We start from the raw sequence: 24,934 nt of genomic DNA on the forward strand, positions 1-24,934 counted from the left end.
CTTTGTGTAACCTTAGCAAAATTATTGCACTACTCCATGCCTTAAAATACTTCCACATAAGTTCAGTCTATGCATAGGTGCAGGAGATCTCACACTTTAACATAAAAATAAAATAAAGATATGTTGGTTAACTAAAAGGCTTAATGAAGGCCCCTAAGTATCACATTTGGTTTCTTACCTGCTGCACTTTCATTTAGTCCTTCTCTTGTAGTAGAGCCACCTGCTGCTGGAAGAAGGCAAAAACAGTTCTGGTTCACTATTTTTTTTCCTGTTATAAAGGGAAAGAAACTATTACAGAAATTGAAAACAAGTTATACATTTTTAGAAAGAACTGTTACAAACACTCCATAGTGACAGCTCTACTGCTACCACGCCTACATTTAAAAAAAACATTATTAGAAAAATATTTTAAAATATCCTAATATTTCTAGGTACTTTGAAAGTGAGTAGTTGTTCACAAAAGTCCAATGACCCATTCCTGCAGTTCTAGATTTAAAGAAGACCGAATCCTCTCCTGCCATAAATCAGCACAACACTATGTCCACTGATTGATTCCCTTACAGACAAGTATCCCCCTCCTGGAACAAAAAAAAAAAAAAAAAAATTAAAAATTCTCAAAATACATTAGTGAATATGCTGTTTTATGGTGTTATTTTCATCAAGTATTGACTCATTCTTAGTAGCTAATTGTCAAGAATATTTACACAGGACAGTAAATCCCATTTAATCCTGGTTTTCACATCCATCTTTCTTCCTCCCAGTAGTCACTGGTCTAATTAGTATAGCTTGATAGCTATACTGATACTGATTCCTTCACTTTTACATAAATATATGTATTTATCAATCATTGGTTTTATCAATTTTTAAATAGGAAACTATATTTTGCATTTACTCTTTCTTTGTTTCAAGCTATATCCAAACAGCAACTGGAAAGCAGCAGAAATGCACAAAACTAGCAACCAAGCCAAAATGCTCAATAAGTAAAACTGATGGTTTTAAGATGACAAAAAAGACAAGCAAGTCAAACTCTCCTACTTGGAGTCAACTTCAATGTCTAAAGCACAGAAGTAGGTATTTAGTTAACTTTTTCTGTCAGGGAAATTCACTCTAGCAGGATTTTTGTTTTCTTTTTAACCTAAATTAGCATTACAAAAAAAAAAAAAAAAAATACCAGGGCAGGGAGTGGTAGCTGCAAGCAGCCATGCAACCATCCACTAGGAAGCTGTTGCTTTTGTTCATGATTTTTTTTTTTTTTCAAAGAGAATTTGAATTTTAAGTGCCTTTGTTTCCTTTGGAAACAGGAAGCCAAGAGTGTGAATTGTGCAAAGTGCAGGTTTCAAAGAAGTACCAAAAACTGTTCCCTCCTCCCCAAAATAACAGGTGAGATGCTGAATGTTTAAACACTGCTTGAATTACACTATTTGTTTTGTTTTAAATGCTAAGATTTTGGGTTTTGCAGCTACAGAGGCTTGAAAAAGCATCCCATCCACACAGGATAAGCAAGGCAAAAAGCAAAATGGGAGAGCCAGGTACAAAGCAATTTCTGTTACTGGACATTGCTATTGCTGATAGCCCCAGAGTCTCACCACACAACCAGACTGAGCTGTGCCTACAACATTTTGCAGCTCAGAGGTCACACAGCAGCAAGAAAAATATTAGAATAACTTGAAAAAAAAAAAAAAAAAAAAGAATATATTATCATTTCTCAAATGTTGTCCATTTAGCAAACAGCAAGTACCACATTTTGGGAACCCCTTTTTGTCTATTCCCACACAATGCAACATCATTTTTAAAGCACATACCACAATGTTTGATCCAGGGGCAAAGTTGTGTGCAATTTCAGATTTTACTAAATACACACATCTCTTTGGTTTCAAGACTATGCTTTCCACTATTATCTCAATTAATTTACAAAAAAAAAAAAAGGTAGTTGTATTTCCCAAAATATATAAATAATTGTGAATTTTTTTACATTCCTTTTTTAACAATATGCTTCTTGCCAATGTCTCGACTGAAAGCACACTATTTACATGAACAAGTTAGAATTTATTCTTTCAAACTTTGTATGTTTTAATCTTTTTTTTACCTCATGACAATGGTTGTATTTGAATTGAGGAGCTTTAGGTTAAACAGCTGAATTTCAGTACATATGAGCAAAATCTAAAACCATTTCTTTTTTTTTTTTTTTTGAACAGAGCTTTTAAAGACCAGCTTTAAATTGTGATGCATCATTAACTGCATTAATTTACTAAAGATCTTAGGTTGGTTCTGCACAAAAGTAAACTATTTTTGATTTCATGTAATGATGTATCATATGGTAAATCCATGCAAGTGACTTGTTTCAAGTGCTACACAAACATCCTAACCCTGTATAGGAGAGGTCTCACTGGTTTAGATCAGCACTCTCAGAATGGCCCCTCTCTGGTTCTATTTAATGAGGATAAACCCAGTTTCTCAAGAACAATATAGTGATCTGTTATTCCCCTTCAATTACTTCTGGGAGAAAGAAAAAATAAGTATGCCATACCACAAACACACTGAAATCTCTATGAATATGAAATTTAGGACATAAAGTGGAAAAACAGCAGTCTAGATAGTCACCTTACCTAGGCCATTCTTATTCAATACAACTAACAACAATCGTGTCCTGACTAAAGCTACAATAAAATTCACTTCCCATTACCTTGGTATCAGATCAGCTCCTTGGGATGTTTACCAGGAAAAAAGTGCTGCAGAGAGGTGAAGGACTACCAAGAAGATGTCAAGGCAAGAAACAATAACAGATACATACACAGCTTGCCTTCAGGTGTAGAGACAGACAGCACAACACAGCCAGGAACTGCAGAAATAGCCTCAAGTCTGAGCATTCATTTACCTCTGCCTGCAGTAGCACCACAACACAAACTTGCTTCAGAGAAACCCCCATTCTGACCACCCCATCTTCTCTTGCCAGATCCTACAGCATTTCTATCAGCATTTTGCTGATAGAAAATACAAGGGATTTCAAGTTACATTTGCCAAGTACTGCACAACCTAACCAAGCAGTACTGCTACACAGCACTTCTCATAACCACACCTGGCAGCAGCTCTGTTTGAACTCACCAGGGCAGAAGAAAGGCCAGACTGTCACATAAAAAATGTTCTTCATAAATGCTCCCTCTGCATAAACACATTGGAGGAGAGGGGTCTGTCCCTCTCTTGAGGAATATTCTGCCACTAGCAGCCAAATGAGGCCCAGCTGCAGGTTAATGCCTGGCACCTGCTGATAGCTTTCAGGTGATCCAGGTGCTGCCCTGAAGAGAGTAACAAGTACCTGAGTAGCTGGCAATTTAACCCTATTTTCCATCTCATCACAAAAAGCATGAGGTGGACTACTTCAGCCAAAGCTGAGATCCCAAGTGCACGCCTGGGCCCCAGAGTGGTGTCCAAGGTATTTGGGTTCACCTGTGGAAGGAGGGGATGTCCTACTCACCAGAGCAGTCCAGAACAGAGGCGTCTTCACAGGTCTGCTCACGGAGGAGAAGGTGAAGATGTCCTTTCCCACAGAAGGGCTGCAGCCCTCCAAAGGCAAAATGGCACACTGCAGCAGCTGCTGCTTCCCAAGGAGGGTTAGGTGCAACTCAGGACAGCACACATAGCTGTGCTTCCAGTTTGGGAAAGCATTTTCTGATCCAATAGAGCCCTTTCCAAAACAAGCAACCTACCTAATCAACTCCCTGTGAAATATTTTGGCTCCAAGATCAGGAGCTATTATTTCTGTCAATAATGAAGTGTTTCCTCATAAAGAGAAGACTTTCGGGATTTCCATTTGGCAAAACACACCTTTTTCTTATTTGTTTTCCCTCCACCCAGTCTAGGAAAAACCACCCCTGGCTCAAGACAAATTCAAATTTAAGTTCAAGACCATTTCAATTTCCCCTCAAACTCTGCTGATATAAGCCTGTGAATGTTGTTGAACTTCAAGAAATAGGAGATACAAGTTTTGCATAACAAATGTTCAGTACACAGAGGTCAGTACACCAGGCACTTCCCACAGACATGACCCACTACAGCCTTTGCTTAATCCCATCATCCTTGTGCTACACAAAACATGAAAATGTAACTACTGATACACCACAATCACCTTGGTATGAAAATGCAGAAAGCACAGAAAATACCATTTCATACAAACCAAAAGTACATTAAATACATCAGCCACGGCACGCCTTTCCTCTGTTAGGAACATATCCTGAATCACAAGAACCCAGTACTCCACTGAAGATCTCAATTACAAATGTAATTTTATTTAATTTATTCACTCAAACTGAATTTTCTCATTCCAAATCTTTGCTGAAAGAGAGAGTAGTTAAATGCTTAGAAAAACTAGGAACGGCTCTAGTAGGCAGCTAGAGAAATGTATGTATCAATACAGATATGGAATGTAAATTTCAACTCAGAGATCACAACATACAAAGGAGATTTTTATGCAATACAGAACTTACAAAACAATAACAGTTCTTTTCACAAATATTTTCACAGAGTTCTGCACAGGAATCTTGTAGAAAAGTAGATTTGTGCAACACCAAAATAACTTATTGTTCCTTAGTATAAATTATTTTTCATTTCCTAAAAGAAAGAGGTAATTTAATATGACTAGGCAGGATCTGACTGGATTTGGTGGTAGCAAAATACAAAAGACATTGTTGCTATAGGCAGAAAAGGAATATGACATGTGCTACAGTATTGCAGGGGCACATTCTGACAAAAAAAGAAAGAAAAAGTGGCCAGCAAATCTTGTGCTTCTGCTGCTGTATAGGGGCTGTGCACCAGCAATCACCTGCTGCCTCCCTGCTTTCACAGTCAACCAGCAGAAATGTGGAACTTTGGAACTTGCCCCTGCTAAAAAACACCTGCCTCTGTGGACTTCTGGTTTGAAGCCTTCAAAACGAGCCTTTCTGATTTGGAGGAACAATCCACATTTTGGTGTGCTTTGAAGGAGATGCCAGGTAGAAACTAAAAAGGATTCACACTTGATGTAATACAAACTCCATTCCCGATTTCTCTCGTAACTGCACTAAACATACAACTAAAAAAGAACTAATTGTCTAGGCCTAGAAACATGCTTGAAGAGTCACATTGATGGAAATGATTTGCAAAGTTTAAAATTACATTAACCATAATTTAAATATTACCCCTTGATTCCCAGAAACTTCAGTGCTGATGCAGTACAATCATTTGGAAAAGTATGAGACAAAGTGTGATACAGATAGCACAGATTAAAATTCCCCCAATACCATAATTATTTCCATTATGTTAAGATCATATTTTCCTCAAGGTTATAGATAAAGCTTCAGATGGGACATTGCTTCTTCATAATATACCTAGAATGTGAGTTTTAACCATGTTTACTTTAGGTATTGTTTACATACAGGGATCAAAATAGACTTCTCATTGTGACTAAAAATATAGATTTTTTTTTTAAACTACAGAACCCAGCAGCTGTTTTTCTGCTTCTTTGCCCTTCCCCCAAAAAAGTCAAGCGAGGTCTACAAAAATAGCAATTAACTTTAAAAAATAGGTTGCTTCTTCCAGCAAATTTAAGTTACATTCAGATGTAATAGAAGTATTTATAAGGAGCTGTGTGGCGGCTCGACCCCGAGGGAGGCAGTGCTGTTTGCAGCTCCCTCCTGGCCACAGCTGCTCCTGTCAGTGCTTGTCCCGGCCTCTGGGAAAGTCAGTACCTGGTTTGGTACTCGTGATGCCAGCGATTGAAATCATTGTAAAAAACCACGATGCTCCCGGATGCCATTCCAGTCATTATGCACCTGAGGGAAGCAGATTCACCGGTCAGAAAACACACAAAGCACCGTGCAACAGTTTGTGTGATCAGCCTAAACCTACACCTGAGAGCTGGACAACAGAACTGCTCATCAGCATTGCTGTCCTGCAAGGTCACTTGGAATTCCCCAGGATTATTTCTTGGCTGGTTTTTGTGGGGGGTGTTAGAGAGGGCATGAAGCCCTGGTGTAGCAGCGAAGGGAAGGAAGGCCAGGAGAAGCGTTCATTTCAGTTTCAACTTCCCCAGTTAAGCACATCTGCATGAAGGAATTGGGCATGGGCACAAGCCTTCAGTTGGAAATACCAAAACTGAAGGCTTTGATTGTTTTGGAAGCTCCTGAAAGCAATCCCTGGGCTTTCCCACAGAAACACTCTTCATTTCTGAATTCCTTACCTTTGGTGTGCTGCTGGAGATCATTTAGATGTGTTTGAAAAGCCATGACCCTGACACAGTACACAATCAGTCTCTGGATCATTTTCTCTACAGTCTCATTAAAGTATTACAAAAGTCAGAACTATAAGGATGTATAAAATCCTGGCATTTGGGGGGAATAAAGCCTTAGAATTAAAAAATTCAGAGTAAAAGGCTGCAAATCTTTCCGTCAAAACAAAGATTAAGTATGAGATCATCAAAACATTGCATTTTGATAGGACCACCTATTTCATGTCAACAGTACAATTTTGATTGTTTTTCTATTATGTTAAAACGCCTTTTAAATAACTCTGAGTAATTACCTGTAATTAATCAGTAGTTACTCAGTAAAATACTCTGAGTAAATCTCTTCCTTGTCTTCCAACCCATAGTGCATAGGTTCTTAACTTGAGGCCATGGATAAATTTCTCCATTCCATATTAAATTTCAATGTGTTAACGTGTCATTAATTACAGTCTAAAGATTCTCTAAATGCAAAATTTCCAAGGTCTAAAACTCAACAGTTTTTGAAAAACATTTAACAGCAAGGGCTTTTTTTTTAATGGAAAACCACTTCATCCAAAATGCCAATATTCTCTAATTATGCTTATCAAGAAGCTGTTCAGTGTTTCATTGAAATGCACAGGTTTTACTGGTTTAGATTTTTTTAAAGTTCATTTTGTGTAAGTTTTAGAAACACAGATAAAAATTTTAAAAGCGTTCAGTATGGATTTTAGTAAGTGGAAGGCTAAGAGCTTCAGCAACATGCTTTACTGCATACTGTAGACATCCGTAAGGGATTTAGGAGACAAATCTGCTTGAGAAGTACACAGAAACACCATTTAGTAAATACACCACAGCAAATAAAATCCTAGCCTGAAAGCTGAAGGTGTACAGATGAAATGGGAAACATCCATCTTATAAACAAACAATATTTCTGTGATAAAAGCACTGAAGTATTGTCAAGTACAGCTGCATTAGAAAGTGCAATGTGAAACTGCAGTAAAAATTTCAACTGGTCATCTTCAGCAGGAGGATTGTTCAAAAAGGGTCATGCTGTATGTGGATAAAATAACTTTTCTAGAACTGAGAATGACTGATGCTTTAGCAAATATATGGATGTGTGGAGGGAATCTTCTTGTGCAACTATTCCAACTGTTCTATTTTTAACACCAAAGTCTGGAATTAGTAATGTGATTCATCTTGTAAGTGAAAGAAGAGAGATGAAAGCACACATGTATCCTTCCACCTCCATGTGACCCACACTGTACACTGGTGCAGACCAATAACTCAGCCTATCTTGAAAGTCTGCCAAAGTAAGATTTCTTGGATCTCTCTTCATTCCCCAAAGAGCTGGAATCCTGAAAAAGATTATCTGCCCTAAATATAACATGTTAAAAAAACCATTTTTGCCAGAACAGAATTCTCAAGATAATCACCAGGATCTGTGACCCACAGAAAATCACAATCAGAACAACAACAAAAGTGCAATTTAATTTTAAATATATATTCTCCAATACTCTTGTCCAGACCAGACTTGGTCTCACCTTTGGTCATAGGACAGGGCCATGGATCGGATTCCAGCATCACACCCTGGGTAAGCAAAGAGCCGTTTGAGGTCCCACACCTGCCAGACCATGACAACCCCATTGTCTCCACCTGTGAGCAGATACTGTCCATCCCGACTCAGCTGAATGGCCTGGGGGCAAAACAGAGGGAGATTTGTTAGATAAATGTGTGTGTTGCTCCCATTTCCTCACTTTTTCTTTCAATAAAGGGTTTCATAGTGGTAAGCTGAATGTCCAGGGAGACTTTGATATCAACACAAGCTTTTGGGAAGCAACTTTATTGTTAGGTTATTTTACCCAGCAAGAGAATTAATGCTGTTATGAACAAATCTCCAATACATTAAATGTTACTAGTTATGTCTCACCTGACCTGTGATTTATTCCATGTTCCAAAGATACAATATGAGGTCAGCTAAAGAAATTTACTCTTCTAATTAGCTAGATTTACAAGATGCAGCAGCATTGGCATTAAAATATAGCACCTGACATTCCCCCAGGGGTCTTTAATACCAGCCTAGCAGAAGCTGAATGTTGACAGGAATGGAACTCTTACATGAATCACTAAAATTAATTTAGACCAGCACTTTTAGATTCCTGCACTGGTTTAATAAAATAATGATCCACCTCTCTTAACAGAGACCGTGTTTCCTTTTATCATCCATCCTGAAACTGCCTGTGAAAAATTCAATGGCATATACCCTGTTTTGTATGTATCATGGGGACTGATGGCAAATCTGTATTTGAAATCTTTATTTGGGAACCAGATCATGAAGAAAGATGGGATATCACTGGTTTTCAGAGTCAAAACTTCTTCAAACAGGAATCTTCAATCTATTTTAGTATTTCTTGTATGCTATTGGGAAAAAATCAAGATACATACTGAATACCCAGAAGAGTAATTTTCCTTCTTTACCTGAAGATTATACCAGATGATACTATCAGATATTAAATGGACAGGATTCAGGAGAAATCTTTCTTAAAGGAAAGATTTTCCCAATGTAAATAAGCCAAAATGGGTCTTAAGAGAACTTGAAATTTTATTAGAGCAAGTATTTATGGGTGAGGAAGACCATGACCCATCTAGTGCAGAGGTCTATCTCCAGCAAAGGCAGCAAGAGATACTGCCAGCCTGGTCAGCACAAAGCCCTCTCCCCCTGTGCACAACAGCACCCAAAATCACTGAATTAGGAAGATCAGAAAGTTCCTGTTCCCTTTAGTATCTATTTATGGAAATGCTGCCCATGAATTTTCTTAATCTTTTTTTGAGCCTGCTGGTGCCTTCTGAGTGGCGCAAGAAATTGGCAGTTTTCCACAGGTTTATTCCCTGTTTTGAGGTGATCCCATCAATTTCAGCGAGTACACCACAGGTTTCATATTGTGGAGTTTCCTGAATAAGAGTTCTCCGTTCATCTCAGGCATTGCCTTCATCATTCTGTAAACTTTTAGCATTCTCCACCTCAAAAAACAATGAATGAAGCTGGTTCCCAACACTAACCCTTGGAAGACTCCATGACTGACTTTTCTCACAGCATGTGAGCATTTTTTCCATGTGTGTCTCAGGAATTACTACTACAGAAACCGTGAGGAGGATAAAAACTTCATCTGAAAGGAGGTTCTGCCCTGCTACTGTGCAGAAAAGAAATATAAGCAGTAAAGGATACCAGGCCCTGATTTTATAGCCTCATCCTCCAACTGTCCAGGAAAACCAAAAGAAACAAAACCAAAAAGTTGAGTGGATTCTGTCATGTCCTTCTGGAATGACATCAGCATGAGCCAACAGCTAGATCAAGACCCTTGAAACTACATTTTGGACCATCATTAATAATTCCAGTAAGCCCAAACCTTTTACTATGCTCTCTTCCTGTTTTCAAGTGCCTCTTCTTCACTCTCTTTCTGACTTTTGCTCCCCAACTTGACTTCTGTTTTTCCTTCTCTGCTCTCTGCTTATAGATTTGTCCACAATACTCAGCACAGGAACAGCCTGTCCTTGGTTCTGCTCTTCTTTCTCCTTTACTTCCTTATCAGTTCTTCCCTTTCCTTGTCCAGGGTCACAAGCATCACATTTTTTTCCATGTATCTTTTGTGCACCTCTTTGTAAGGGATGATTGGTTGCAGGGAAAAACTGCATCCATGGCCTACAGATGTTCAGTACAGAATGCGGATACTAAGCATTATCTACAAATGTATTTAATTTAAGGTCTGTGAATTTTCTAAATTTGGGCAGCTTTTCAATGCAATATACACCCATCACATCAGGATTAATTTGTGATAAATTTCAGCTGGCCCAACTTATCAATAGAATGATGTAAAAATGGGAAATGTTCAGAGCAGTGGCTTTTAAATTCCATAAACACACTCTCTACAAACAAACTGATTCTTTTTGACTAAAACATTGTCAAGGCAAGGATATTGCCTCAAGATGATAGTCTGCAAGTAAAATTCCAGCTCAGAGATTTAAATTTAGGAAACAGTAGAAAGAACTGAAGACAGGATTTTGCAAACTTCTCTCTACTGAAATCTGTAATTATTTTGGCACTTGCTTTTGGCACTCTGCTTATACAGGTTTGCAAATACACAAAACTTTTTACATACCTCAGGGAAAGGAAGTTTGGGGCTTTTCTTAACATAGAGAATTTACAGTACATGCACCACAAAAAAAAATCAGAGAACCTAGAACACAAAGATGTTAAGTTCATGCAACACTGAAGTGTTTATACAGACTGCTGACAAGCCTAGAAACCAAAATATACAGTGTGTGTAAGATACTGCTTCATGAGCAGCAGTAACTGAAGTCAGACATATTGCACATCTGTATTTTTTGTATTGCTGCACTCTATTACTGTGATGCCAAATACATCCTGTAAGAATTATACGATGTGCGACACTTAGATTAAGATAGAGCTTCTATATTATGTTATAAATTTTGAGTGTTTACTGCAACAATTCTCAAAGAGTCAGAATGGATCACATTCCTGGACTTTTATTTCATACAATAACTCTAAAAGGAGTGTAATTGAAACACAAACATATAGTCTAAACAAAATGTAACACTGAGCAAAAAAGAAAAGATGATAAACCTAATTCAGCCGTGTTTTGAACTAAGATGACAAGACATACACGTAAATTTACACACAATAAAACAGAACTTGTAGAGTTTTTCCAACCACAGCTAAGTATGGAAAACGGAATACTAACGAAGATTAGAATTGTGTATTCTGAGTTGAAGCTTCTTCCTCCCCCCGCAAAAAATAAATCTTCCAACCATTAATTGCTTCTGTGATTGTTGCTATCAGAAACGTGCTAAGCACTTTGAAAGCACAGGCCCAAGGAGCTTGAAAACTCTAATTTAGAGACTATCTTAGAAGAGTAGATTAAGAAAGGGGCAAAAAACAAACTGGTAAGACTGAAAATTATCTAGAACTAGCATGCATTGAGTGGATGATCACAAGATCTAACCACAGAAGTATTAAAGAGATTATTCATTAAAAACAAAAATCAATATGGGGTAGTTTTCTTTTCTATAACAATAACAGCCTCCTAAGGGTATTTCCAAATTGCAGTGAAGACCGTGACAAATAATTATTTGCTACACTTATAAAATTCAGCTGATGAAAATCCATTAACCTTATGGTCATGGTTCACTTGAATTTTATACTCGAGGCTTTTACTGAAGAAATGCTATATTAAAAGGCAAATTAAAGTCATTAATCTTTAACTCTTCCACTACCTGCAACATGCAATAGGTTTTGTGATCTTTTGATTAAATAAAGTACAGGCTTTGAACCCTTACTAATACCAATGCAATTTTACTAAGTCATTGGCTTGTCCTGAAGACAAGATGTTGATTTATTTAATTTTTATTGTTTATAAATAAATTTCTCAGTCACTTGCCTATATATATATATATGTGTATATATATGAAGGGATGAAGGAATGAATGAAGGGATGAAGGAATGAATGGAAGAAAAAGGTGGCCCTGTCAACATTTCAGTTTCATGATACGCCCTTCAAGATTTAACAAACAAAAGGATGCTTTTACTCCCAAGTACTCCAGCTGGTGTAGAGGGTGACATGAATCAATTTTACTGTTCTGCTTTTCCCCAGTGTAGTTTATCTGCAATTCTGCTAGGTATGAAACTGAAACAACCCTGCAACTAATCTTTCTCACAACATGAGCTTCAGACTCTCAAATAATCCCCAAAGCGCAAAATTTCAGCAGTGTTCTAAAAGCTGCATTTCTGACTTGTATTTCCCTGGAAAGTCTCAAAACTTTGCACAAATCCCTTTTAACATTTCAGGTTTTTGAAAGGCAGTGCTTTGTAAAAAGGCAGAGCTGACACTGTGACAGCCCTGGCTTACAGCAGCAGGAGTCTTGTGGGTACTTCCACATTTCAAAACAGACTCAGGAAAGGAAAATAAATTGGTTCCTCTGGGTGAAACAGCATACAGTCTTTGTTTAGGATAAAATAACTTTACCTCTCAGAACAAGCAGACTATTTAGAGTTAAAGGTATTCATTAAGATATCTAAACACTACACGGTAGATGTACTGTGATACTGTATTGCACAGTGAAGCCTAAGCTTCACTGAGCAATACAGTATTTAAAACAAAAACAGGTGGAAGGCATTGATTAGACCCTGAATTTCTCCAGAGGTTCTGATTTTTTTCTGGCAGTTTTCTAGCACAAGAATACAAGAAAGAAAATGAGAATGGTGATTCCAGCGTCACTATTGAAAACTGCTAGTTTTACCAATAACATCCTGAAATACCGGCCCATAATGACACAGGAAAACCAAAGCTGCTATATTACAAATTCCACACTTATGACCTTTTTCCTTCCCTTTCTATGTTCCCCAAGCAAAATCCAATGAGGAGAGTTTGTCAGCACAGCCCATGGGTAGGTGCTATTCATTTTAAATGCCCCACTTTAATCATGCAGTTGCCACTCTCCTTCAGCGATGATGTAGTGCAGAAGCACTGGCAGAGACGCTGTAGGTTGTTTAAGCATAAAGCTCAGCTTGGACCACTGGGACAAAAAGAAAACAAAACAAAACAAAATAAATCCCAAACCCCTCTACAAACATAATTCTGGCCCACAGAGAGCAGAACTTCAATTGCCTCCAGCAACATTCCTAAAGTTGTGGGTACTGACTGAAACACTACAGAAATTGTTTTAGCCGGCAAGGGATTTCTAGATATTTTACAGATTTGCTGGCCTAGCTGACAACATAATCACAACTGAAAGTGACAGATTATCAACATTATTAATGTAAAAAGAGAAAACACTCTGATATGGCCTTGCTTTATGGAAAGAACTCTGGGATGAAGGGTAGGCTGAAAATCTCAGAAGTATTTGCACAAGGATAGCCGAAGGTAAAATTTCAGGGAATTGATGCAAAAATCTACATCAATTTGGAAAAAAATGTCTGGGGACAGAAATATATACATTCTTACTTCATTTCCCCAGCCTCAAACCAGCACCTGTGTCTGCCACAAAATACAGAAGTCAAATGCCCCCTAATCCCACCAGACTGCACTCTCACTACGGAAAAGGGACCTACACAGAGAGTTATTTCTGCATATTCCACCACCAGCACAGCTGACATTCTGAATGGATGACATAGGGATACTGGATTAGGAGAGCATAGTACATGATAGGACTTTTAGAAGGTTTTAAGTGGAATAAACTGAACTGTACCAGAAACTTCACTGCTAATGAAGCAGTTCCATACAAATTATAAAGTGCAAATAATGAAGATCAAAATTCTTTAAAATACATTGACACATTCTTCCATCTTTAGCATGGAAAGAAGTGCTCGCACTAGCACAACAGCTGAAAGAATGCTAATAATTCTGTAAAACAAACATGATGGCAGAGAGGGATTTTCTTCCTGACATGTGTAATCCAAATAAAGGAAAAACTTTTGAGAGTTTTCACCTCAAGAGAACATTGGAAATCCCAGCAGCTGAGTTCCCGGTATCTTCCATAAGATTATGAAAATCAGCTTGGAGGTGTGGTACTGCAGTACAGCTGGCAGCTTCTGTTGTGCTTCATAGGTACTGTTACCCAGGAACTATCAAGAGACCTTCATTTTGTATTATAAAATAAGTTTTATAAAGCCATAGGCTTAAAATGCCTCCTGAATAGTTTTGGACTTGCTCCAGGTCTCTTGCAGCTAAAGATGTGGAACTCTGCTGCCTGCTTCGCAAATGCCAAAGGGCTAAAAAAGCTGAAGTATAGACATATCCCTATAAACTTCCTGGAGCTCAGCGCAACACGTTAGCTGAACCAGGATGCAGGAGTGCAATCAGAGATGCCAAAAGAAAGGGAAAACTAACATCCAAAACAACATGTCCACTGAACTCCCGCATTCAGACTCAAAAGCAAAGATGCAGCACAGCCTCCCCTGGTCAGCAATTAGTAATATTTGTATGCTCCAGCTCAAGGAAATGCCTACGCAGTATTCCTTACTTTATGAACAGAGTTATTTTACAGTTAAAACTGTAAAGAACACCTCCTAATGTTATTAAGAGTATATGGTCCCCTTAAAGTTTTTCAGAATGTTGTTATGCTACGGTCTGGTACCACATATTCATGCCTGGCTATAGAAAGAGTCTCCACACAACTCCAGCATTGATAGCTTTTCCCCATGCAGTTGGCAGTTAGCACACACTTGAGGACACTCACCCTTATCTTGTCATCTGTTTCCATGGTGGCCTGCAGTCTCCCATTCACACTGAACACACAGAAGAGGCCATTTTCATAATATATGACACAGTGGCCTTCTCTGGAAGCTTGAATAAGTTTTGGTCTCAGACAGCTTTCAGGACCTTGTAATCTTTCAGGACCTTCTAACGTCCTCAGTAGATCTCCATTCATAGAATGTATGAGACATGGTCCTTCTAGTGAGACAGAATAGGATCTCAGGTTATTGATTTATATGCTTAATTAAAGACATCATTTTTCAAATAGTAAGTCATGACTTCTACTTAAATAATCACTGTTATACTACTTTATAATGGTTGTTACCATGTTTAAGTGAATTGCCTATGACTTTAAGGGTGCCAGACACTAACATAAACAGCTTATCCCTTGAAAGCTTTGGATTAAGGTATAAGCACCTAGATTGCCTTCTGTGGATTTTCTTTTAAAGCAGGTAGTAGTTACATTTGAGAGCTAATTTTGAGATTATTTAATTTTGTAATTTTGAATAATTAAACATACTGAACCTTGAAAGGAGATTATCAAAACACAGACACACAGAGTAAGAGTAATGAATTTGCATATTTAGGTATTCTATGAGTATATGTTCTCATATTAAGATTGTAAGCCATACACAACCCACTAAATGTTTGCTTTTTTAACATATTCTGACAATTACCTGCTTTGCACATAAGCCACATGAGTTCACATGCATAACACAGAAATGCACACAGGTACAGACCATGAGTACACCAAACTCTGAATAAGTGTCTCTGAGTAGCTATTTTAGAAACATTAAAGTAGAACTATACTAATTCCAAGAAATTTACAGTTTAAAAATAATTGTGGAAAATTAAGCAAATAAGAAAATTATATAGAATATCCCCAGAATCAACATCACTCTTTATAATTTGCCCGCTAAAAGCAGGTCTTTGAGAATACAAGTGGAGCATATTAGAGGCTCTGCAGCCAAGCTGAAAGAGCCTGAACAGAATTACCAGCAGTTTATACACACCCTTCATCAAACAAACAGTCAAGCACATTCTCTTTCTCTCAAAACTAATTTTTGCTTCCCCTTTTTGAGAAGTTATCCGTAACAGCCACTCTTCACCATCCTGGCCCTCAAAGGCTGCATCCAACTATGCTATATGCAATTACACACTGGATAAACAAACAGAAATAGCAATCAGGAGGGAAACTGATGTGGTTTCTTCTTATAAACGTCTGAACAATCCTCAGTTTCAATGTGTTTAAAAAGAGGTTTCAAATTCCACAGCAACTAAAAAAAAAGGTTAGAAATAAAACCACCATAAAGTTTATAAATTCTACCACCTGAGACTATATTCCTCTTGGCATTAGGATTATAGCTTCACAAACAGAAAGATATTACAAGAGCTACCTTACCTTTTGAACCACTTATTACCAGGCCAAGCTCAGCACAAATGGCAGCACAGGTGATCTCATAGTCGTGTCCTGTCAGAACAGCTCGAGGAGTCGCAAAATCACCTTCATTGAAAAAAACAATAAAAGCAATCTTGGTTACAATCGATTCCCAAAGTCACTGCTTTCCATCACTCAAGCACCTTCTGTTTCCTTGCCCTTTGAATTCATGTTGCTTACAAATCACTTCAATGCTCCTGTTTGCATATGGGAATGTTGCACTCCTACCTGTATAGTACAGCAGCAGCACTCTGCCTGCATATTTACTAACACGCAGTAATATGGAAGTCAGGTGTTCAGTAAAACCAACCAAAGTTGGTTTCCCATCCCTCTTTCTCCCTCTCTAATTTATATTTTCTGGAGGGAGAGATTTAAGTCAATTACTACCCTTTCCTACAAGAGGCATTAGTAAATGCAAGTATCACTAGAGTAGCTATCAAGAGAAGGCACCTAAAGTGTCCAAAGGTGAAGGAAAAGTTCCAGTGACTGATCTTATTTTAACCTAATAACAGTGCTGAAACCTCAGCTTGAAGTCTAGTTCTTTGCAAGATGTGGAGTTGGACCACAGTCAGTGTGAATTTCTGATGAATTTGTAAAGAAGTCCCACTCAAACCCAACACGAATGCTCTATTAGACATTTCCCTGCTACAGGAACTGTATTTTTTTTGGTACTTCTCTTTATAATCAAACGTATATGGATACAATAAAAAAAGAATTGTACAACTGGCACATTTAAAGGAAAAAACATTATTCTCCAGGTCAAGGCAGAGAAAGGGTAAGCAAATGCTATAAAGCTCTTTAAATAGTTTTATATCTTGGCTCATAGGTTATTCACTGCCCTCTTCAAGAGTGCTGGCATTTCAAAAAATCACAAAGTTATTTTTGTATTACCATATAATTATCTCATTCATAGCATTCTACAAAGCATTTAAACTCCAAAGGATGTTTCTTGGGCAATGCTATCATGTAGTTTTCAAAAGGTTTAGATGAGTTTTTAAGCAGTAGGGAATAATTTCACTTCACAATGAATGATGATATGTGAGACAAAGTAGTAAAGCAGTGGTAAAATCAACTTCTTTTTTTACTTGAATAAGAGGAGATGGTTTTACAAAGACACAGAGTAATAGTGGGACCAATTGACTCAATTAGTTACTAAATTAGTATCAATCAAATTACATTTGGGGTTGTAAATTTAAAAAGATAAACCCAGCATAATGTCATTAATCTGTCCATGTACAGCAGCACCAGCAATACTGGTACTGAGTGTTATTAGTGATCATGGAGCTGTATTTAAAGGGATTGTTTCTCAGACCCTCCACGAGAGACTTCTCTGCAAAAGAGGTGCAAGATCTGAGCTTCCATAAATATTTTTACTCAAACCATTTATACCACCTCCCAAAACATCTGTGCAGCTGCCACATTCCAGTGGCTTTTAAGTAAAGGTCATTATCTCTGACAAAGTTTCAAATCAAGAATTCTGACCTTTCAAAATTTGATTTCTTTTGCAGTTACTATTACAATTTTTATCAACAATACAAAATCTTGAAAAGTAAATAAATATATTTCTTCTTAGATATAGCCACAGACACTATATATGTGTGTGCATACATGTACACACCCAAGCATGTACGTTGCCAGCACTTTAAATGTGAACATGCTTTAAAGCAACTTGCTGAATCATCCTAATGTCTTAAGAAACAGTCTTTAGAAGCTGTCACTTTTGTTACATATAATGTTTGAAAAAACAGACTCAAGCCCAGGAAGTATGGCAGACATTTCAGGAGCAAAGGAAAAAAACTCCCAACAAATTAGAAGCATAAGGGTGGATTTAATGACCTCCAGGTACTTCTCAGGTGGCTGATCCTGTGAATTTTGCTCACAAATCTTTCAGAGCAAGTTGCTCTATTGAACCTTGCCCCACTAAACATGGGCTGGGCACCTAAGAAGATTCATAAATGAGCTCTGTATAGCCAACCCACAAACCTTCAGTTTTAGGGGAAAATGTAAGAGCAACTGTAACAGTCATACTATCCAGTAACAATTTAATGTTGCTGATCCAATTCATTCTCCCTGTCCCTCCCAAGCCCTAAAATGTGGCAGCTTTGTCTGTTTAAAGGTCTTGTTTGTTTTCTTTTAAATGAGCTGAGCTGCCTATATATGAGCAAAATTTTAGAATTCTGATTTCATTGCTTTCTTCTGCTTTCAGAAATTGAGTTAACACATACTCGCGTAGATCAGCAAGAAATTAATCTAATTATACACATTAATGAAACTTTTGAAATCAGAGAAGTTTTAAATACACAGCATTGCAGGAGGTAATGATTGTAAGATGTAAGGAGTTAGAAGCACTTATGAGAAGCAATGCCTGAACGAATTATTAGGACGTGTACATACACAAAATCATGAGAGTAAACTTATTGCTTACAGCAACTACATTATTATGGGCTTTATCTGCATAAGACTGTCAGCAACTACATCAATTAAAAAACAAGACAAAACAAAAAAACAAACAAAAAAACCCAAAAAAACCCACAAAAACCCAAAACCACCCAACCCAAATGAACAAAAAAAAAAAAAAAAGAAGAAAACTAAATAGTATCTTTAATGAACTTAGGGTTTGAATAGATACTGTAAAAGAAGAGTCCTGTGAAACATCAGGCTGACTCCTTTGATAAGAATGTCAAGTATGTAGGGGTTTCCAAGCCTGATTTCCCAAATAATGGGGTCAACTTAAAAGCTGGTCATAGAGCAGAACAGATTTCTTTAAAAGCTTTTAAACTGTTATTGGTTCAAAAGATTGTCATGGTTTTCAATAATGCAAAGAGAAAATTTTATTTTGTTGCTGGTTTAAGGGGCACCACTTCAAACTTTTCTAAATTGTTTTAGGAGAACAGACTCACAAACCCTTTTGAAAAGCTAGGGAAGTGACTTCAAAGGGAAGAGAGTCTTTGTCCGCTAAGCAGGTTTACGACCACTGATGCAAACCCTAAGTAAGGGCTGAAAAGAACACTCAGAGAATCTTTATGGAGATCCTTAAGGAAGATGAACAAGTCAAATGAAATTAAAGATAGTTCAAATCCCAGTACTAATAACCAGGACACAATAGTTTTACAGATGTGCTTTTCTCAGTGCAGGATATAGTGATATCCTCAGACTATCCCATCATTGGATCGCTGCTTGGAGCTGAATTCTGTAACATTCTTAACACCACATTCACATTGCTACAAATGCCATCAATTATTTATTTAAATCACAGGAGGCACACATAAAGTTACTTTCCAGTAATGGACAGAATACTTTACCTTTGCAGCAACCATTTAAATTATTTCAAAAGAACCCACCTACATTCCAATAAATAATTTCTGCAAAGCTGTTTTCCCATAAAAAATAACATAAAATATCACTCTTACTTAAGTGACTAAAGTACATTTTAAATCATAAAATTCAAGCTTCAGAAGATAAAAGAAGAGCATGTGATATCATGTCTGTGGTGATATATCAGTGAAAAAATGTTAGGCTTTTGGAGACTATGTTTAAAAAGGAACAGTGGGCAAAGTCAAAACTTTCAGTTTAATGACATCCAGAAGAAGAAAAGCCTTACTGAAGAGAACAAGAAATTGGTTTGTATTACTGGGTCTCTCTTTGCTATTTTTTTCAGCTTTGGTGATGTTACAATACAAAGCAGGATCATGACATTTTAAATCCATCAGCAAATTCCTGAAATGGCCACTTTATTTTAGCACTAAGCTGTAAAAGCTGAGGCAAACACAATTTTATGTCAATACAAAATCCTAATCAAATGAAGCATCAGTTAATCTGTCTTTTTACCTATTTCTTGCAAAAGTGATTGAGTGCCTTCTTAGAATGATACACATCAACCAAACCAAACTATACATGTAAGAAAGGCCTTCTAAAATTAGTTTTTTAATTTTCCCAATTTGGAAGTTGCTTTTTATGATTAAAAAATAAGGAAAACAATAAAAGGTTTGAAATAACCATGGGAAGTACAGAATATAGGACATCTGGAAAAAAAATGCTCTCAGCAAAATTTAAGTAAATCAAGAAAACTAACTTGCTACTAAGGTCCTATGTTGATTATACAGCAGGTTTCAGACTTTAATTGTATCAAAGTGATAACTGTCAAATATTATAAAATGTCTGTGCATTAACATTATTTATAGATCACATAATTGGCCAAATGATTAGAACCCCATTTCACTGGCACAGAAAATTACCTGATGGATGAGAGATCTTACTCAAGTGATACCACACAAAATCGTTGAAGTATTTCTAAAGCTTCAGTTTGAATAATCTTTTGTTTGTACATAAGAATTTTTATATAACAATATAATATTTTCATATTGTATAGGAACTTCATTGTTGCCTGGTTCTTCATGTGACACTCCATCAGCATTTCCACTTAATTCCTTCCAACTACTTCCCATCTGTTCAGACTTATTTTACCACAAAAAGTACAACCTTATGCCAAGATGCAAGTTTTGGCTTTGTAAAAAAACACTTCAACCCCGTATTTTCTAAAAAAGGAACATCTTTGAACAATGTATCATTCTATCCTGAAGCAAGGTCTAAATGTGCAAAGCACCAGAGATGCTATAGTTTGTTCAGTAAGTAAACAATACATTACATTTATCTTGTAGGATTTGTTTCACTAAATATAACCCAAGAGGGCTTCCTATATTTAGCTCAGTGTCACTCAGTGCAGCAAGTGACCAACATTTAATCGGTATTAATGAGAGATTTTTCATATGTGTTGTGTCACAAAAACTATGTTTCCAAAACAAACAAAATAAGGAAAAGATCTACCAGGCCTTCATAAACCATATTTTACAATTCAGAATTCAAAAGTCAATAACCTCCAGTCTCTTAATTCCTACACCATGTGCAACACAAAACTTTCTGGAACAGGTTCTCCCTAAGTGGGGATTCAGCTGCTGCAAGTCCTGGAAGTCATTCAGCAGGACTCCTCCTACTGAATCCAGGCCTTTTTGAAGCCCCTGGAAAGTATCTGCAGGTGAATATTCAGGGTCAGAGTACACTGATATTTTAATATTTGCACCATCCTGACTTCATAAACTGTTACTTAAATGGCAGCTTTGAAGTTTTAGAACACTGTCACTTTGTCTGATAATGTTCTAAAACAGGTTTATGAAGGGGCTTGGTTTTTTGTTTATACTAAAAAAATAATTTATTTTCTTCATATTTCTCTTTTTTGGTTTATAGCACCATTACCTAGTGAGTTCAAGAAATAAAGACAACAAACCTAAACAGAAAAAACAGAAAAGGAAAAAAAAAAAATCAAGCAATTATTTCAGTCAGAAATATCAGCTATTGAGAAATTGTTGCAAGACAAATTAAGATAACTACATCTAGTTAAAACCTATATGGTATTTCATAACTTGGGCAAAATATAATCTGAGATGAGAGGTTTCCTATGAGAATTCCACCTAGTTTGGCATATTTTAATGATATTTTTATTTCCCCCTATTAAAATACACCAAAATAATTTATTCTGAAGTCTGTGCTTGAGCTATTTGATTATTTTTATAAACTACTACTACCACCAGTATTAGATTGTACTACAGAAACCAATACTACCACCAGTAGTATATTGTACTAGGGAGATGCTTACCACCCTTACTTACCAATGTAACTAGGAGTGCTGCTGGCATACACCAAGTTCAGAGAATACACAGGTTAGCTGTCTTTTTACAAGTAACTCTTTAAACCAGATACTTTTTCAATGAGGCAGGCCATAACTCCAATATCTCCATGGTGCTAGTGCTACTACTACTAGAATTTCGATCCAGAAACACTTAAAAAATAATTTCTCACCCAAGTCAGGATTCTTGTATTGATCAAATAATTTTTATAATATTTATATTGTGATCTTATTCTAGACTATAAATTATTATATCTTCTGCACTATGCTCTTCTGTCTTACATGGTATAGACTTTAAACTGAACGGTGATTTTTCTCAGCAACCAAGAAAGGTAAATGCGTTAGTACATCATCCCACAACTCTGTATATGGCACACATTAAGGATGTATTCATTTACCATCTGAATGTAATTCCTTTTACCACATCAACTATTAGTTACAAGTCATAAATACAGCATTATTTTTCCTGGAACTCAAAGGTCTGTGTTGCATCAAGCAATACTAAATATCTTTATCCTGCTGGAAATTCCATGCATCCCATTTTAGTAACACCTGAGGCTGGATACTGCCAAAAGAGCAGCATCCAAACTCCTTCTATGTTTCCAATCTCAAAATACATACATCCTTGGTTGCCTCAAAACTTGCTCTACAATGCTTCTTTGAATTACTGATTGACAAGTCCCAAAGCACAATCTCTTAGCTAGCTGAAAAAAAGTATTATAGAAATGCTACACTTAATACTGTAGGACATACTTTTAGCCAAAACAAATATTTATGGCACACAAACTTACATGCTTACACTACCAAGCCACAATGGCTATTTAGCTGCTTTCCAAACTATCTGTGAATGCTATTGCAAGCTCTTTTCAATGAAGATCTTGTACGCATAGGTATCTGTAACACGACTTTTGGCATTATATCAATAAAAAACTGTCTGGCTTGTATGCAGATATCAATGCAGATTTCCAGATATACCAGAATTCATCCACCTGTTATTCCTTATCTTTTTTCCAATTTAAATATGTGGAAAGTAGAACCATCATTTCTATGCAATTTACAGAGTACTTGGAGGCCTCCATACAATGAGGTTCAATGAGGCCTCAAACTCTTTGAGGTATCAATGTATTACAGCTGAAAGAAGAAAGGACAGTGACCTTTTGTGGCTGCAGAATTTAAGGCTCTGTTCTAGATTCACGCAGATTGCCCCAGTCCTTTTTAGCTGTGAAGCTACAGGGAACTGTGGGACCATTCACAGCATCAGGGGTTCTGTCCACTAAGCTTTCATGAGGCTTTCAAGGCTAACTTTGACTAATGCAATAAATGTTAGGTAAAAGAATATTTAGTGGTTGCTATGCCTTTCAAAAACATGTTACAGATACTTTTTCCAAGCTTTGTGCATCTTCTCTATTATATACTTTGTATTGAACTGGAATTCCAACACACATAGAAAAATGTAACACTGTGCTTGTTAAAGCCCTTTAAAATAAAAAAAGTACTTAATTTCTTTTTACGGTCTCACTTAATAAAACACTCCTGACGTATTTCTGTTTCAGTTCATACATTGAACTTAAATTCACATTGTATTTTCTCATTATAATTTCAACAAAAAGGATACAAATTATACTGCAATATTTTTTTTTTGCCTCCAAAATGTGAATAGGTATTTTTAATTTTTTCTATATAATGCTTAGGATCCATTCCTGAGATTAGCTTCAACTGGATGCCAGCAGATGGTGCTGAAGGACTCTAGCTTTACATGCAACATTGTCCTGTCCTGCCATTTTTGAGAAACAAAGAATATTTGTTACATTCGTAGTAAAACAATGTTACACCATTACTGAATTATTTACTGGATTTTTTTTTTAAGAAGGGCTCACACAATAATGTATAAAATGTGTGCAGGGGTAAAAAAATAAAAGTGCTATTGAGCACCTAAAGGAGCATGTGCGGACTGTCCTAAAACTCGGTGCTGGAGCAACACTCTTTTCATAGCAGGCTGACTTCAGTGGACTATCGCATTTATAGCAGCAATTTCAAACATATTTTAGTATTTTGAGGCTCTGAAAATTTTTAGCTATTCTGGTAGACAGAAAGTAACAGTAATAGGAGAATTTTCATTGCTAATGATCCTGATTAGTGATTTATGGACATTTTGATACTCCTGCTACCTAGCACGATAAATGAAAAAGGGAACACTAACAGGTAAGCTTTTTACAACTACTTCCCTATTCATTTTTTAAGAGAAGCTGCTATTAAGGAAATTATTTTCAAATTTTAAAAAATAATGATTAGAATTCTCAAAAAATATTCATACTATAAACATTCTTTGGAAATGTGGACCCTCTTCTTCTCTACTACCATTGGTTTTGAAACAAATTTTGAAAATAGAAGTCCAGATCATGCAGATCTGGCAACCAAGACAGGTTAATTCAAGATAAGGATGTGGGAAGAAGGCAAAGATGGGCTTTTTGGCTACTGAGTTAACAGCAGACAAATGACCTGCTTGAAATCAGTGTGACTGTTCACTATGAGCAGAGAGAAGCATCTACACAAATCCTCACAGAATTCAACTTTACAGGATTAGTGTGTCTGAGTACAAAGAAATTATAACCCACATTATTCTTCAATCAACCCACACAAAGATGCTCCTCAGGTATACCTTCAAAGTTTAAATTGCTTGCATTGTCCACTTTAATACTTAATTATGAAGCACTCACAAGAAGTTTTAATTTTCCAACTGAAAAATGTCTGCAGCAGTTGATGAAATACAGATGTTTTATCTTTTACCATAATTACCAATACAATTAAAAATAATGATTTCTCTAGTCTCAAGATCATAGCTTTCATGTTAATAATGATATATAATTATTTTATAATGCATACACTGTACATATAATATATATATATATATTTAATAATAATAATGTAAATTGATAAAAATCTTGCAGGTATTAAAATATTTATTTAGGAATTCTAGCTAAATAAAAACCGAACAAAAATGCAGTTTCTTTTAAAAGCAGCTTGGATAGGAACAAGACTGTTTTTCAGCAAGACAATAAATGTGATTAATTTTGAATCCTTTGGGAGATTTTGTATTTTATAAATTGAAAAGATTATGCATTTTAGAAATTTGCATCTGAGGGAGATATTCTACACATTTTCAATAGCAAAACTGTTCAGTGAATCTCCCCAATTCAATCTTAGTTAAATACAGTAATTGTATTTTTAAATATGAAATCAGGCGCTTACATTCACATGAGTCCTGCTACACAGCTACACCACTAAACCCATTTATTTCCCACACTTCAGAATAC

The 24,934-nt window shown here is 36.5% G+C and overlaps 1 protein-coding gene across 1 annotated transcript in view; it reads right to left on the bottom strand.

Moving 5' to 3' along the window:
• Positions 1–4,255: 4,255 nt before the first annotated feature.
• Positions 4,256–24,934, bottom strand: part of LRBA (LPS responsive beige-like anchor protein) — a 365,752-nt gene continuing 345,073 nt past the window's right edge. Inside the window, exons 53-56 of the mRNA XM_053939908.1 lie at positions 15,905–16,006; positions 14,486–14,700; positions 7,777–7,928; positions 4,256–5,804 (exon numbers count right to left, since the gene is read on the bottom strand). Of these exons, the coding sequence (XP_053795883.1) occupies positions 5,714–5,804; positions 7,777–7,928; positions 14,486–14,700; positions 15,905–16,006 (560 nt within the window). The 3' untranslated portion in view covers positions 4,256–5,713. The remainder of the gene's footprint in view (positions 5,805–7,776; positions 7,929–14,485; positions 14,701–15,904; positions 16,007–24,934) is intronic.

Source organism: Vidua chalybeata, chromosome 4 (assembly GCF_026979565.1).
Source record: "Vidua chalybeata isolate OUT-0048 chromosome 4, bVidCha1 merged haplotype, whole genome shotgun sequence".
Lineage (NCBI taxonomy): Eukaryota > Metazoa > Chordata > Aves > Passeriformes > Viduidae > Vidua > Vidua chalybeata.